This window comes from Rhinolophus sinicus, linkage group LG02, assembly GCF_036562045.2.
Source record: "Rhinolophus sinicus isolate RSC01 linkage group LG02, ASM3656204v1, whole genome shotgun sequence".
In the NCBI taxonomy this organism is placed as follows: Eukaryota; Metazoa; Chordata; class Mammalia; order Chiroptera; family Rhinolophidae; genus Rhinolophus; species Rhinolophus sinicus.
The window spans coordinates 91,289,011-91,305,690 of NC_133752.1; the positions used below are offsets into that span (position 1 = coordinate 91,289,011).

General features: G+C 41.5%; 1 protein-coding gene across 3 annotated transcripts in view; it reads left to right on the forward strand.

The window, feature by feature from the left end:
- Positions 1-3,878: 3,878 nt before the first annotated feature.
- The window catches only part of SLC39A12 (solute carrier family 39 member 12), a 70,136-nt gene continuing 57,334 nt past the window's right edge, over positions 3,879-16,680 (forward strand). For 2 of the 3 annotated variants that reach the window (XM_019752086.2, XM_019752087.2), the window contains exons 1-3: positions 3,879-4,000; positions 4,863-5,209; positions 13,458-13,739. In XM_019752086.2, coding sequence (XP_019607645.2) covers positions 4,949-5,209; positions 13,458-13,739 — 543 coding nt within the window. In that variant the 5' untranslated portion in view covers positions 3,879-4,000; positions 4,863-4,948. Of the gene's footprint in view, positions 4,001-4,497; positions 4,541-4,862; positions 5,210-13,457; positions 13,740-16,680 lie in introns of all 3 variants that reach the window. The other variant, XM_074324830.1, reaches the window with a different exon arrangement.

Sequence of the window (16,680 nt, forward strand, 5' to 3'; positions counted from 1 at the left end):
TACCGGACCATCAGCTCTAACGCGTCTTTTGGAGCAAAAATTAACACGTTGCGTACGGATCACGAGAATCTTCATGAGGGATTTAAACCCCGCCATACACAACGTGTTAATATAAGACCCAGTCTTATATTGTATTAGATAAGATCCAGTCTTATGTTATATTGTATTATATAAGACCTGGTCTTATATTATATTAAAATAAGACTGGGTCTTATATTAATTTTTGCTCCAAAAGACACATTAGAGCTGATGGTCCGGCTAGGTCTTATTTTCGGGGAAACACGGTATTGCCAGAGGTGGCCACATAGGGGTAGGCTGGACACTGGGGGAGAGAAGCGCATGCAGTCTTTCCACCAGCTCAACACTTCTTCTTCTCAAGGCATTTGCTGGCAAGTGTAATAAATATATAAATCTGTGATGATTACAGAAGTGAATGATGGTCCCCAGAGTTGTGCAATGCCCAACCTGCAAAACTGTACACAGTAGGTGGCCCAGAGCTACATCCACAAGATGGTGCTATGCTTGTTTCACTCTGTTCTTCAGTTGCTGCCATCTTGTTTTCTTCCTTTCTGGTGGGCCCCTTTAAATTCTTTTTAGGTCAAGGTAGGGTACCTATGTAAACACATTACCTATTGACTTGAGGAAGAAGTTTGAAACTCAGGCCACACCAAAACGTAAAGAGTCAAAACTGAAGGAAGGACAGATTGGTCAGCAGGCCCCTCTTCCCTTCCTTCCCACCTCCCGGCCACTGCACGTGATTGCACAAGTAAGTGTGTATATCAGGAGATAGTGCATTGAGACTGCTCCCACCTGGGGCTAACTGCCTGGGAAGTATCCCTCAGGAGTAATTTACCTCCTTCTTTACATAGCTGGTTAGTTAACAAGTGAAACTCATTACCCCTAGAAGTTGGTTTGGATTGCAAACACGGCCATGTATAAGAAAGGCTGATTTCAGGCTTGCTGGGGAAGCAGGCAGATTGGGCACCCGCAGTTCAAGCTACAACCCAAGGACAAGCCAAGATGATGCCACCATGTTCAGCTGAGTATTTTGTTTCCTTCTTACTCCTGGGTTTAAAGGGTTTCTAGGGAAAAGAACCTCACAGGGTGATCTGATTATAAATTCCTAACCGACCAGGTCATAGAGGATAGTAAAAGGTGTATCTTTGCCTTTAAGCAAGCCCTGTCTATTGTTTCTGTGCATCTAGGTTAGCTCACCTTTGAAAGAAACCATACCACCCCCAAGAAAGCACATAATCTTGTTAACTATCCTGTAGTCCAGTCCCCACCTTGCTTTCTCCCACCTCCATGTAAACTTCCTCAGGTTCCCGCCTTAATTTCAAATGCATACAAGAAGCTGCAAACCTGTTATTTTCTGGAGCATTTAAAATCTTGATCTCTGGCACATAAGGTCAGTTTGGCTCAAATAAACTCTTATAAAAACTCTTATAAAAATCCAAATACAAAAGTGGACGTTTCTTATGTCACCACTTTTTGTCATTTGCTTGACAGCTCTCCACTGCTTTACCTGCCTTAAAGCCTACATCCGGGGTTTCTCCCTGCCCCTCGGTGTTGCTGGCTCACCTTGGGACAGAACTACTGGGAACCTGGGGGGTGGCTGAGTTGTAAGTATGACTGTGAAGGTGGAATAAGCCTTGGGGCAAATGGAGCAGACTGGAGCTGTGATGGACGATGGGAGGAAGGTCACTTTGGGAGGATTCAGGCTTGTGACTAGGATAATGGTGGTGTTGGGAACAGCTGAGACAAGTGAATGGTGTTCAAGAATTTCTGCAGGATCTAACTTGCTGGGGTCCTGTTACCAGGGAATCTGTAGCCACTGGAAATAAGAGACCAGGAAATATAGGGCTTCCAGACCGGACGCCAGCACAGGGGAATCAGGAAAAAGGTCCCAAAGTCCCAGCAGGAGCACTGTCCTGGGAGTACTGGGCAGAGCAAATTCGGCTGCAGTTCTGCGGCAACGAGGCAGGTTATATGCTGGGACTTGGGCTGGATGTTCAGGATGGCAGGGTTTCGGACCTGTTCATTGGAGTTGGGCCAGGAGGAGACGGCTTGATTCCAGATATAAGGCAAAGCTGAGATACTTAAAGGGAGCAGATGATGTAGAACCAAGTAATTTGCTCAATAGGTTTTGGACAAGAGGCGTTCCTCATTTTATCGAGCTTCACAGATGTTGACTTTTCTTTTCTTTTCTTTTCTTTCTTTCTTTTTTTTTTTTTAACGTACTGAAGGGAAGACCCTCCATTTGTAATCAGCAGTGATTACAAATTTGCTTTATTGTGGTGGTCTGGAACCAAACCCACAATATCTCCAAGATATGCCTGTACTTTCCCTTAGCAACCACCTAACTTCGTCTCTGAGACTCAGATGAGGCTGAGCCTGCAAATGATGCTCAGGTGGTCCCCACTGTGGGGATGGCAACAGGAGCTGAGCAGGAGCTGGCAGGATACTTTGTGCAGTGCCCTTCTGGTCCTGAGTCCATTCCCTCTCACTTCTCTACCTTTACTCCATCTGCAGCTGGAAGCTCTTGAGCAGCTCCTTGCCCCTCGGTTGGACTGACCATTCTTGACTCTAACTCCAGTTAATCTCACCACAGAGCTCCAGAGAAAAGGACCACGTCCCTTCCCTTGAGAGTTTAGATAAATCCAAGTGCTCGTGATACGTAATTAAAGAGAGGCCAAGGCATTTTCTGGGCGTTTTTATGCCTTCCATATTTCTATTAGTGTTACCAGCATTCTCTTAGGATTATGTCACCCTCTTGTTCCCAGTTTTCACATCCAGTTAGCAATTGAGGAGACTAATCATCCCAGCTTCTTTCACTTCTCATTTCCTCTGTCTCCTCAACAGTAGGTCCCTTCCTCCTTTTATAGAACTGAAGTCACAAGTCTACCCACCCCCTCAATTCTTCTGAATCACTTCATGTTTTCACGTACTATGTGCCATTTATGTGCACTCTGTTCACTTTGAAATCTTGGGTTTATCTTCTTACCTCCTATAAAATTTACCACTTTGTTCTGTCAGTCACTTATTCAGTAATAATGTATCGAGAGCTTGTTTCACAAAGCCTGAAGGGCCCTATGTAATCACTTGTGCTGCAGACTCCGAGATCAGAACATATACAGCTAATTAAAGTTCCCCACTTGCATCCACTTCCCAGATAAGAACTTTATTCCTCCAACAAATACTTTTCCTCTTGTTTGAAAATATCTTATTTACAAATTTACCACTGCCTTCAATCTTTTCAACCTCTGCACCTTGTGAAATAAATAAGGTGCTAAAGAGCTTATCTTTTCAACAAATTATTGGTTTGACTGTTTCAATCCCTTCCAGTTCATCCTCCATGTTGCTGTATGACAGATGTATTTAAATCACACATATGAGCATGGCACCATGTTTAAAAGTCTTCAAAAGCTCTGCTCTGCACATAAGGCGGTCCAAACTTTTATGTAGGGTGCACAAGTTTCCTTGTCCTTACCTTTCCTAAACTCAACTTTTGATACTGCCTCTCTCTAGTCTCTCTAGTCTCATTAATCATTTTGAACTATTTCCTAAACCTAGGGGTGCAAAAAGGTTAGCTCCTAAACCTAGAAAAAAAAAATCTTGGTCTAACTCTAAAATCTTTCTATTTTGCAAGGTGAAATCATTTGACCTCGATCTGTCCCTTACAAGACAAGTGACTGTAGATGAATCTAAGAAAAAAATAGTAAATATTGATATAAAAAGTTGGGTTCATTAGTCACATTTATCTGATTTTCCTGAAAACCTGCCAGACAGAAAGTTCTCACTTTTATCCACCTTCATTGTTACCTTCAAGCAGCTCTCTCCATAGCAACTGAAAACTTGCTGGGCTGAAATAATCCTCTCCAGCTCCCAGCGCACGGTCAAGGAATTTTAAAAACAGAGGACTTTGTAACCACACAGTACTCTCCGAGATTTAAAAAGCCGCAGAGCTCCAGATAAATAATCACTTATCTTTCTTCTGAAGGTAAGCACTGGATTTAGAATTGTTTGTATCAACCTCTGTCATTTTTAAAATGCTAACCTAAGAATCTTAAACTTCTTATTCTTTTTTTTTTTTAAACCATAAATGTAATCCCAGTATCTTTGTCACTCACTACCCACAGTCACTATTAGCTCATCTCTGGGCCAAGAGCTGACATGGGATGCTGTTGACATTTTGCATTTCTTAAGCGATTGGTTGAAGAGATTAATTTTTTACCAGAAAGCTGATTGGTTCTAAAGTCGTCCCGTCACCCCTTTAGAGACAACTGAGTATGTGGATTTATCGGGGTTCACGAGGTCTTGAAATTCTTTTGTTTTTTAAAGATAATTTGTACTTTTAATAGACTAAAATCTAGAAAATGACCAGTGTTTTCTGGATGTTACCATTTTCTTCTAGTACCCCTCTTTGTCTAAAACCTTGTCACTCAACATTCTATCGTAATTTACTAAAATTTATTTTCTTTTATTTACTTTCCTCAGTGATGAGGACCACAGACAAATGGGAGTTCTACTTACCAATGAGGTAAAATGAGGGTGTTTTCCTGTCCCTGGTCCCATGACTTGTACCACCTGCAGCATAAACAGAAAAACTTATTCTTCCTAATTTTTGACTCTAGGTTTAGTTCAGAGAGAGGCAATATAACAAACTTCTTGGCTGTTCTACAGTTTGAAAGTCTACAACCATGATAGTTTCCTGCTGTTTGGGGTTATAAATGACCTACAGAGCCCCTGTTGTTCAGAAACAGCTTGTCATTGCAAATCAGCTTAGCCACCCAATTAATGAATCCTTTCAAACATGTTGCAGGCACAATAATTAAAGCCTTTATTTTCCCCCTTTACCACAGAAATTCCTCTAGTTACAAGTTCACGCTGTGAACACCAACCCACCCATCTCCATCAAAGACAGACTCGAGATAAAGGAAGAGTGGAAATGTGCTTCTGGACAAAGCTTTCAGTATTTTGGATGCCATTGTTCCTTCTACTCAGCCTTGTGCCCTCAACTGAGACAGAAAAACCCTCCACCCAGGACAGCAATGGCCCCTGGAGTCATGGCCAACTGACAGAAGTATTCCGAGTTCTCTCTGCTGACAAACACCCACCCCTGAACTACTCAAGAAGCTTCATCAAAACATTGTTGGAGAAAATTGGCTGCCCACTGAGGACAAACAGGATGCAAGGAGACTGCAATCTGGTTAGTGCCATAGAATGAGAATCAGGTTCTAGGGCATGTTCAAAAGAGAGCGATGGAATCTCTAGCCATTTACTTCGGTAAAGCAAAACCAAAGATGAACCTTCCAATACCCAAGTGTGCAGTGCATTGTGGTATCATAACTCCCATACTCGGGAGACAACAGATCCTTAAGTATCCTACATATAGCATTTAAAGAAGGGGAGACTTTTTCTTTTTTTATGAAAGTGGTAATGTTCGTGTAAGCCTTTCTACTACCTTTCTGCAGGTTGAGAGGTATTGATTTGTGAGTGTGAACTTAGTTCTCTCTTTCTGATTTACTAATCCTCTCTATGAGCTTGCAATGAATGTGCACGTGACTGGTTAGATAGCTGCTGTTTGTTTTCTGGGAATAATAATAACTATCTGATATTTGTCTAATGTTGGATTTTTAAGTACTTTCTCCAGGATTGGTTGTTTTTTTCTAATATTTTGCATGGTGGGTAATATTTAATGAATTGGATAATCATCTTCTTAAAAAATGAGGAATCTGATTTGGGGAAGGGAAGTGCCAGAGGAGGAGGTGAAATGAGACCCAACTCAAATCCTAGCTACACATTGCTTTCACCAGGGCATGTTTCACAAAATATCCAGGTGGGGGCTTCTTCTTCCAGAGATTGAAATTGAACATGCCTGGGATGGAATTTTTAAAAAAATCTCTGCAGGACACTTTAATATAAAATTAGCATTGATGTTAAACCAGCTTTTAATGTAAAATCAGAATGTCCCCATTAGTATGGGTGGGTGGCCTGGTGGGGGGATTGCCAAGAGCAGCACAAGAGGGAAGAACCCATGTGTGTGTTTTTTTTAAATCTTATTCAGAATATTGGGGAATAGTGTGCTTCTCCAGGGCCCATCAGCTCCAAGTCCTTGTTTTCAGTCTTTAGTGGCAGGGGTCGAAGTCCACAATCCCATGCCCACCATCCCATGCAGGAATTGAACAGGCAGCTTTGTTGTTGAGAGCTCGCACTCTATCCAACTGAGCCATCCGGACACAGCTCAGTGGCAGCTCGTTGTCTTCAATCTAGTTGTGGAGGGTGCAGCTCACTGGCCCATGTGAGAATCGAACCAGAAACCCTGTTCTTCAGAGCTTGTGCTCTAACCAACTGAGCCATCCGGCTGCCCCAAGAACCCATGTCTTAAAATCACCAGAAACAAAAAAAACAAAAATACAGTTTACCATTCTTCTCCTCACCAATGAGATTTTTCAGAATGAACCCACAAGTAAATAAATAAATAAATGAAGATGCCAAAAAATTAATAAAAGAAGCAACTAACTGCCCCACCCCTCCCACCCCCAGTAAATTTTGGCAGACTTTCTCAGTCTTGCTTAATTCTAGGGGATACATTTCCTGGCCAATTGTTTTTTCGTGTGTTTGTTTTTTGACAGAAGGGTCTTATAGAGAAAAATGTTCTGTTCTGTGCAAACAATAAACAATTCAACAATTAGTACAGTTCCCAAGGGTTCCCAGAGAAAACATGTGTTCCAATAGGCAACGCTTCTGTGATGACACTAATTTATATATATAGCAACATAAGACTTCCCACTGGAAATAACTAGGAGTCATATCTTATTAATGTCCTCTGAGAATTTGCTGCAGGGAAATGTTCCTCTCTAATGACATGAAGAGCCTTATTAAAGCTGGTGGAATATTAGTTTAAGTAGGGGGACTGTAAACATGCTAAACTGTCTTCCAGTTGGGGAAGGGGAGGAGTTGTTTTGCATTTTTTGGGTTCTGTGACATTATTGAGAGTTTGGCCAAGTTAACTTCTGTTTGAATTAGTTCCATTCCTAGGAAGTAAAACACTGTCTTTAAATGTTTTACCCTCTTATTGCTGCTATTTCTCTTTCTATGTGAAACAGACTGAGGTCAAAAAAGGAAAATCTCAGAATAACCTATTCAGAGGGCTACAGTTCACCCAAATTGCCCATAAGCAATGAGCCACAAAATCTCCCCATGTTATTCCTAAAAAGCCAGGGAGAAACAGTGTCCTATGTATTTCACAAACACCTGCCTTTTGGAGCAAGCCACAGGACTTCAGGTTGTTGTTGAATCTTTTTTGTCTTTTTAGAGACTTTGCTCACTGAGGCAGCATTCACGTTAGAAATTCTATGGTAAAAAGGGAGGTAAAGGGTGAGTTCATATCCCCACATGTCTGAAAAAAGTAGAAAGTGGGGATCTTGAATTTGTGTGTGGGGGGGAAGAGTCTCCAATTTTATTTTATGTCTAGGTACAAACTGAATTTTTTAAAAAATCAATCTGAAGTATTTGAGAGCACTGTGCATTTAAAAATGAATCCATTCAAGCTGCAGCCTTTGAAAATGGAGAGTCTTGCCGGATCATGGCTGCTTCTCTTTTTCATGAGAAGGGTCAGAATGAAGTTGTAATGAATTTAATGAAAGATTAAGTAACTCCAAAAGAATAAATTCCACTTCAGTAATGAGAACCCTGACCCTGCATGCGTTCTGGGCATGGCAAAGGGAACAGACATGGTGTCTGGAGTCAGCCAATGAAGGGCCGAATCCTTGCTCTGGCACCTTAGAGCTGTTAGGGCACGCTAAACCTCAGCTTCCTCTGCTGTGAGACCGAGGTGGTGATTCCTTCCTCAGGGAGCAGACCGTGAGGGCACATGGCCATGTAGGTATAGGCTTCAACGCAGGTGCTCAGCTCTCTCTGTCCCTTACATTTCCTGGGCCTCATGGAAATGTCCAATCCCTCCTTCCAGGGACACTGGAGCGGTGTTTGGAAAGCACCTGCAGTGCTGTGAGGAACCAGACATTCCTCAGCACCCCTTCCTGCCTCTCCCCCAACCCCCTCAACTGTCCTGGCACCTTGGGGTTTTTAACCAAGACCTCCAGGCAATTCTGACACATTCAAGGAAGAGAACCACTGCTTTAAGGTCCTGCATTTAATTCACACCTGTCACCCCATTTGTCATAACAACTGTCATGGGATAAAGTGTGAAAAGCATCGAGATTTTTCTTAACCGGTTTAACTAACAAGTTTATCTTAACTCTTCTCAGTTAAAACTTTTCTTTTTCTCAGTCAGAAATACCCCTAAATCTAGTACAGATGCACAGAAAGCTAGTGCCTGCCATCAGCTGACATCCTTCCAGAGCTTTGTTTGGGAGGAATAAAAAGAAATACAACTTCCCTCTTGTATTTTACAGTGAATAGTTAGACCCCTTCACAAAAAAAAAAAAAAAAAAAAAAAAAAAAAAAAAAGAAAGGAAGAAAGAAAAACACATTTTATAAAAATCTAAGAACTTAAAAGAGGTCAGTGGATCTCCTTATAACCCAAAATCAAATTCTAAACATGTTTTGGTCTAAAACCCTTAATGTTTATCCTGCAGTTCTGACAACTGCCTTATTCATGTTAGAAGAGGGAAGATTTCATATTGCTCTTTGTCACTGAGGCCCTCACCTGGCAGGCAAACAATAAACAGAGCTAAATTAAGCAGCTGGGGGAAGCAATCTGAATGGGCTACCGGGTGCCACAGAAAATTTCTACCAAATATCCGAGTAGTCCATTTAACTTAATAAGGAGGGCTTCTTGAGTTTTCACCAGTCTTTCCCCAAAGTTTATGAAGTCTTTAAAACTAATTCCCAGAATCCGTGTTTCTTTTCTCCCCCTTAAACCTTATGTTTCCACCTGACAAGATTAAAGGGAAAAATCAATGGATTATTCCTGAATGAACCCATTCTTCTTGAACAAAGAATCACTTCATTAGAGACAGCACTTTAGACAGGTTTTGATGCTTTGGGGGTGCCAGTGTTTGTAAATTTATTAAACATCTTCTCCCAAATGGAACTGAGTTACTGCAAAAAGTTTAACAGCTAAAACTAGTGGTGATGAACTGAAAATTCCAGTCCCCCCTTGATTTCACGCCCGCCCTTCCGTCTCCCTATAGTGCTTTTCGTCATGTCTATGCTCAGAAAATTCACATTTCTTAGGCTGGCTTTCCCTACAGCGTTCTTTCCTGGAGCCACCACATTCTGCATTAAGAGAACTTGTCTAAGATTTGAATACCATAAGAGAGCACACAGTTTTTAGCCCTAGTCATTTCATTCACAGTTAAGCTTTCTTTCAGCAGGCCTCAGAAAAATTAAAGCAAGGGGTAGGCAAACATCTGGTCATTCAAGACGACCAAGATCTCTTGTCTGTCAAAACGAAGGGCTTCTCCAACTATTTAAAACTTTTCAAAGTCAGGAACCAATTTACCTTCCAAGTTGTCTGCTTTTTACAAACCAAGCCTGGAGTGAACCCCTGCAGGGTTACAGATCTTACCCTATGCTCTGCTGCTTCATGCCACACCCCTCCTATTCCAGCCCTAGAAAGAGACCTAGCAAGAGCATTGAGGCGGAGCCATGAGCTGGCAGGGGTCTCAGGCACCTCAGATGGGACGAAGGGTGGCCACATCATTGCTGTGTGCTGCCAAACGAGCCTTGGCTACACGTGCATGGTCTGGTGGCCTCACAGAGATCCTATTCCTCGTGTCCTTGATGCTCTTCTTTCCACCTACCCAGCCTCATGGAACACCCTGAACAGCACTTGAAAGTCTATGAACATGAACTCGTTCCACCCTCTGGTTGTACCATGTTCACATCGACTGATATTCGAGCCTCACCAAACCCCTCGCCTCCTCATTGGCCAAATGCCTCCCTACCAAATAGGAGCAAGAGAAAGGATTGGGTGAGGGGCTGCAGAGCAAGTATATAGGTGGGTCCACAGCTTATCTTCTCCATGGCACCAGACAATGGAATGAGAGAATAAAGTCTATCAGTGGCAGAGCAGGAACTAAGGTTGGGCAACCACTACTAGCTGTGTGGCCTCAGGTATGTTGTTTGCCCTCTCTTAACTTAATTTCCACATATACTGTGGGTTTACCTCCCTCATAAGGAAAACACAATTTACACTTGATTCTGTTCAGTATCCTTATGTACTATATCTAAATGTAACTGTTAATTCGTTGTGCATTAAATAATCTGGTAATTGGTATTCTACATGCTTTATATTATGCAGAAATATTTGGCAGATTATTATATAGGCTGGGGATTTTTTTTTTTTTTCATTTAAAATAATGCAGTAATGTTTCCACCATTGAAGAATTCATTATCTGACACCTTTTCCAGAATCAATTAGATTTATCCACCAAGGAATACCTGGATACATAAGGTGCTTAGCCCTGTTTTTGGGCACAAGGCGTCCAAAAAAAATGGTAGTTAATACTACCAATAGTCTGGTTTCAGGAGGTCATTTGGTACAAGGAATGGTTTTCTTACACTTATTTCAACCAACCCCCTGCCCCCGTTGGGTCTTCCTATCAGTCCTGCCAACAGCCTCCAACCCATGGAGTTTTCTTGTGGGCTAATTAGGGAACAGAAGAGGGCTGCTGTGGTTTCAGTGGTGGAGCTTCATACACGTCTTGGTCTTGTTGGGAAGCCCTCTGTTGCTGGTTCTCGTTCCCGTGCAGTGGAATTGGGGCAAGATTGTAGTCTGTGTGGCTTGTGAAGAATGTGATTAATGCTTTGCTTCAGAGATGGCGGACATGTTCCTTCCTGACTCAGACAGTTTGTATCAGATATTACCCAGTGGGGTGCACAGCAGACATAGAATTAGAACCCCTGAAAATTCTACCTCAGGGAATAGACTGAGAGATATAAATACTACAATTATGGTGAGGGGGTAGGCAAATAGGTAAAGGGAGTGAAAACATACAAGCGTCCAATAAAAATTAAGTCCTGGGGATGTCATGTACAGCATGGTGACTATAGTTAACGGTACTGTTTTGTACATTTGAAAGTTGCTAAGACTTTCAAATCTTAAAAGTTCTCATCACAAGAAAAAAAAATTTTTTACTGTCTGGTGATGGATGTTAACTAGCTGTATTGTGATCATTTTGTAATGTTTATAAATATCGAATCATGATGTTGTATACCTGAAGCTAATCGATGTTATATGTCAATTATATCTCAATTAAAAAATATTATAGTAAATTGTTCCACAGTGGGACAAATCCTTCTGGGACTCAGCACTTGCTTCCTTAGATGCCTTTGTTCTGAGGCAGGTGCCCTGCAGTGGGTTTCTTCTGGGATCCTGGGAGAATTCTCCAGAGCTCCCCAACTGTCTCTAAAGAAAGGCGGCACCTGTCTTGCTGGGAAAGTGTCCCCTCTAGAGCCCCTGTGTCTTTTTCTCACTGTCTGTCCCACCATATTACCCCAAACTCCTCCTTCTGCCACGTACCATGTTTCCCCAAAAATAAGACCTAGATGGACCATCAGCTCTAATGCGTCTTTTGGAGCAAAAATAATATAAGACCCAGTGTTATACTATACTATACTATACTATACTATACTATACTATACTATACTATACTATATTATATTATATTATATTATATTATATTATGACCGGGTCTTATATTAATTTTTGCTCCAAAAGACGCATTAGAGCTGATTGTCTGGCTAGGTCTTATTTTAGGGGAAACACGGTAAACTTCCCAGACTGGATGAGCCAGGTGTCGGTCTGTGGGTTGTGAAACAAATAAAGCATCATGGAACCATTTTTAGCAATTCTTTTATGTAGGATAAAAAAAAACAGATGTTCACGCATTCCATTTTCCCACCTCATAAGTGCTAGGTGTACTAGGTGCTGAGGTGAACTGTGCACAAAGCAGCTGAAATTGGGCCTTAATGGACCAATTGTCCTCAAGGGGAGAGAAAAAAGTCACAAGTAGGCAGGGTAATTTTAGAATGCTAGTGCTCTGAAGAAACCGAAAAATGGTGTGTGCCATGAGATGCCACTAGCTGTACGTGACTCTTGGGTATTTGGTAGATGGCGCGTCTGAATATGCTGGTCAGTGTAGGATACATGGTGTAGGTTTCAAAGGCTTAGCAGGACAGAAAGAATGTCAAATAGCTCACACAATTAATAATTAATTGTGTTTAACTGTAAGATATAAACTGCCCAACTTTCCCAGGGTGTCTTTACCACTTTGTACTTGTGCTGGCAATGGATAAGTGTTGCAGTGTCTCTGGATCTTGCCAACACTTGGTATTGTCTTTTTTTTTTTCTTACTTTCTTTTAAAAAGCTGTTCTAATAGATATGTAGTGATTCTCACCATGGCTTTATTTTGCATTTCCCTAATGTCTAATGTTGTTGAATATCTTTTTATGTACTTATTTGCCACAATCTATCCTCTTCAGTGAAGTGTCTGGTCAAGTCTTTGGTCCATTTCTTAACTGAGTTGTTTGCTTTTTCACTGTTGAATTTTGAGAGTTTTTCCTCCCTTTTCCATCCTCCCCTTTGACAACCATCAGTGTATTCTTTATATCTGTGGGTCTGTTTCTGTTTTTGTTTTGTGTATTCATTTGTTTTATTTGTTTAGATTCGACATGTAAGTGAAATCATATGGCATTTGTCTTCTGACAAATTTTGATTCCATGTTGAAATGATTGTATCTTGCATATAGAATTTTCAATACAATATGTTATTAAAATTAACTGCACCAGTTCCTTTTTACTTTTAAAAATATGGCTACTAGAAACATGACATGTGTGGCTCACATGTGTGGCTTGCGTTGTATTTCTATTGAACAGCACCGTGCTGGAGAACATGAGACGGGGCTGGGGTCTTTCAACTTTGACAGGGAGTTCAGGAAGCATCCATGAGGGGGTGGCACTTGAAGCTGAGATCAGAGAAGTGAGGGGAACAAGCAGACTGGAAAGATGGTAGGAAAGAGCCTGGTGGAACTGACAGAAAAATCACAGGGGCAGAAGTTTGGTGAGAGAGGTGGAGAGAAGCTAAGATAAGGTCGAGGAGGGAGGGTAGACAGGAGCCAGGCCAAGAAGAAAATTGTAAGGAGCTTGGAACGCATTCTAAATGCAGTGGGGCATTGCTTTAAAAGCCAAAGAGTTATCTGGTTTTCCTCAGGGTAGCAAATGGACAACTTGTGGCACTGTAGTTGGAGATGGAGGGACCACTCTTAGGGAATAAGGACTCCCTGGGAGGGCACCATTGTTACATAAAAGTCCAGCCTTGATTGTCTTATCTGAATCTGGCTGGTAAGCCTTCCGACTTTCTCTGGCTATTGATACATTTATAAGTGGCAGAGACTCTTTAGGCATTCGAGTTCTAGGACTACTTGCTAAATCTTGTTTCTGTTTTTCTGTTTTTGTGCTTTTTCCTCTTTTTTTTTTTTTTTCCCAGTGCTTTGAACCAGATGCCCTGTTGCTAATAGCTGGAGGAGACTTCCAAGATCAGCTCAGAGAGGAAGTGGTCCAGAGAGTTTCTCTTCTCCTGCTCTATTACATTGTTCATCAGGAGGAGATCTGTTCTTCAAAGCTCAACATGAGCCATAAGGAGTATACATTTTACCTACACAGCCTCCTCAGCCTCAGGCAGGAAGAAGACTCCTATTTCCTTTCCCAGAACGAGACAGAAGATATCTTGGCCTTTACCAGGCAGTACTTTGACACTTCTGGAAGCCAGGTAAGAAAGGCAAAATTGCCAATGGACACTGCCACTGAGACACAGTCTAGGAGCCTTATTTTTCATCAATTACTTCTTTCTAAGACATTCAAGGACTTCTAAGAGAGGTGTTTGTGATCATTACTTAGGGGATGTTAAGTGATGTAATTTAATATTTTAAATCTAAGAGGGGAAATGTAGTGCTTAATTATTGTAGGATGAGTTTGAGCTGGAAGTTGGGTGGGAGAGCAGGCCGGCCAGGTGACAGGGCAGTTCTCTTCTCATGAGGCCTCCTGAGCATGAAATTGTATGACTCACAGCTTTGGATCAATCTCCAAGGACTAACCCATAGTGGTGAAGGCGTTGTGTCTATTTGTCTTGCCTTCTGGCCAGGGAAGGAGAAGGCAGAGCCAGTTTGAGAGAGATGGATTTATTATTTATTTCACAGAAGAAGCAGCTTGCAGAAAGCATGATTCATGACAGTGCAGTTAATAGCTCTTTTGTAGCTTTTGATGCATGTTTTCAGGGGCCCCTTCAAGTGCTTTTTCTCTCTCACAGCTGTTAGGAGATGGGTCCCTGATCTCCCGTTGCTTTCATTACTATCCCAGCAAAAGCTGGCCTTCCAATTACCTTTTGGCTTTCTGCTTTGCCCTGGCAAGTTTAAGCAGATACATTTCTCTGACCATACGAAAGTTTCTTAAAACCATATTTCTGAAAGAATTAATTGAGGAGCCACCAGCACATCCTGAAGAGTGTGGGAAACATGTTTTTTTCTCTTGAAATATTCATTCATGGTTTAGTCCACTGAAGCTGCCATAACAAGAGTGTCATAAACTGGGTTTCTTATAAACAACAGAAATTTATTTCTCACAGTTTTTGTGGGAAGTCTAAAATCAAGACAGTGGGCAGATTTGGTGTCTGGTGAGAACCCCTTCCTGGTTCATAGATGCCGTGATGAAAGGGGCACGGAAGTATCTGGTGTCCCCATCATAAGGGCACTAATCCTATTCATGAGGGCTCCCCCCTCATGACCTAATCACCTTCCAAAGGCCCCACCTCCTACTACCGTCACATTAGTGGTTAGGAATTCAACATATGGATTTGGGTGGGGGGCAGCACAAATATTCAGACTATAGCAACATATATTGATGAATTTAATTTTTGGCCTCAATACTGGCTTCTAGAAGCTCAAAGTACCTGCACAATTATGCTGTGGTTGATCGGCCAGCAAACATATCCTCCAATTTGCTCTACATATGTTTAGTTTTTTTCTTTTTATTGGCAGAACAAATGGAAAACTATTTACTAAGGACTTTGTAAACATCACCTTAGTAACTAATCTCATGAATCTCAAAATTTGGCCATCATTTTGTTTATATTTCCAATTAAGAAAATGGCGTTCCTTTGTAAAATTTGATTTTCTGCTTAAATCTGGAGGTGTGCATACATATAATTTCTTCTTTGCAACAGCTATATAATACGAGATTGGTTCAAATTAGCCACCAGGATTTTAGTCATTTTATCTGTTACTGCCTTTTGATGCAGATTAAATGGAAATGGAAACCCAGCACCTAAAAAGCAGAAGATGTGTGTATATTCAACACAGATTTCTGGTTATCCAATACACACTGCACAGAACTGGGCTTCCAAATGTTTGTGAGATTAACCATCCTAGAACAGAATAGAATAATTCAATATCATGTGTAGACCATCTATTCAGTCAAAAAGAATTGAGCTCTTGTTGAGTCATAACCCTTTATTAGGCTTATTATCTGCTGGGGAAACCACTGTCTCCAGTTCCTGAGAAGACTTTGCACCACTGTACCCTAATCTAGCCATCCTCCCCGGTAGCCCAGAAAGTAAAGGTGCCTCCTCCATTCCTTCATGCTCTTTTGTCCAAACTATTCTGTTTCATCTTTCTGAGTCAATCTCTTAATGCTCATACCTCTCTGTTCTTTCCACTGTTTGCCGTTTCCCTTGTAGACGAACAGGCATCTGTACAGTGTTCTCCACTAGCCCTGCCTCTTACATGGAGGACGGGCATCATGACCACACCCTAAGGACTCTGGAGCTGGAAATGGCGGTACCTCAGTGGTACTCAGTGGTACTTTGCGACTTACTCTTTCAAAACATCCATGGAAAAATTCATACCTCTCTGAGGTTCATACTATCTGTTATTTCAACTTGTTGTCTTCATTTATGGAACTTCTGGCTACTTCTCCAGATTTATAAAAACTTTGGTTTCTGACACTCAGCCTTTCAGTCTGCTCTACACCACAACTATGAATATGCTCTCCACCAATTACAAACTTAAAAACAAAGTCCAATCGGCACTTTTCACTCTTGTTCTATGTCACAAGAATGCAACACTGACCACAGTAATCTTCTCTGGATTCCTTGTTTGATGAGCCCGCTTTCTCCTTCTGGTAGCCAAGCTTCATAGGAGAGCTATCTGTCTTTGTTCTCCCTCATCCTTTATTCCCATACATTTTATTTCTTCAAAATCTATGTCCTACTTTTTGCTCCCTCACTTTTGTCAAGTCCTGCCTCCATGAAGCTTTCTTTCGCCCATTGATTTCTATCATCCCATGTTTCATGTTTTTCTTTCTTGCCATCAACCCATATCTCCTGATTTTCTTCTCACTTGTCCAGCTATTCTGTATCAAGCTCCTTTGGAGGACCCACTTGACCTGCCATCCTTAAATCTTGGTGTCCTCACAGCCCCACCTTCAGTTATTCCTTTACTCTCTCTCCATACCCTTGCTGAGTGATATACTCTCACAACTTCATGCACAACTAAATACGTACTGATTACGTTCAATTCTGCTGCCGGCTCAGATTTATCTTTTGAGCTGTGAACACATATATACACCAACCTGGCAGAAATCTCCATTTGGATATCTCCCTAGCACTTGAAACTCAATATTAAAAATCTAAAGCCTTACTGTTTCCTGAACCTGCC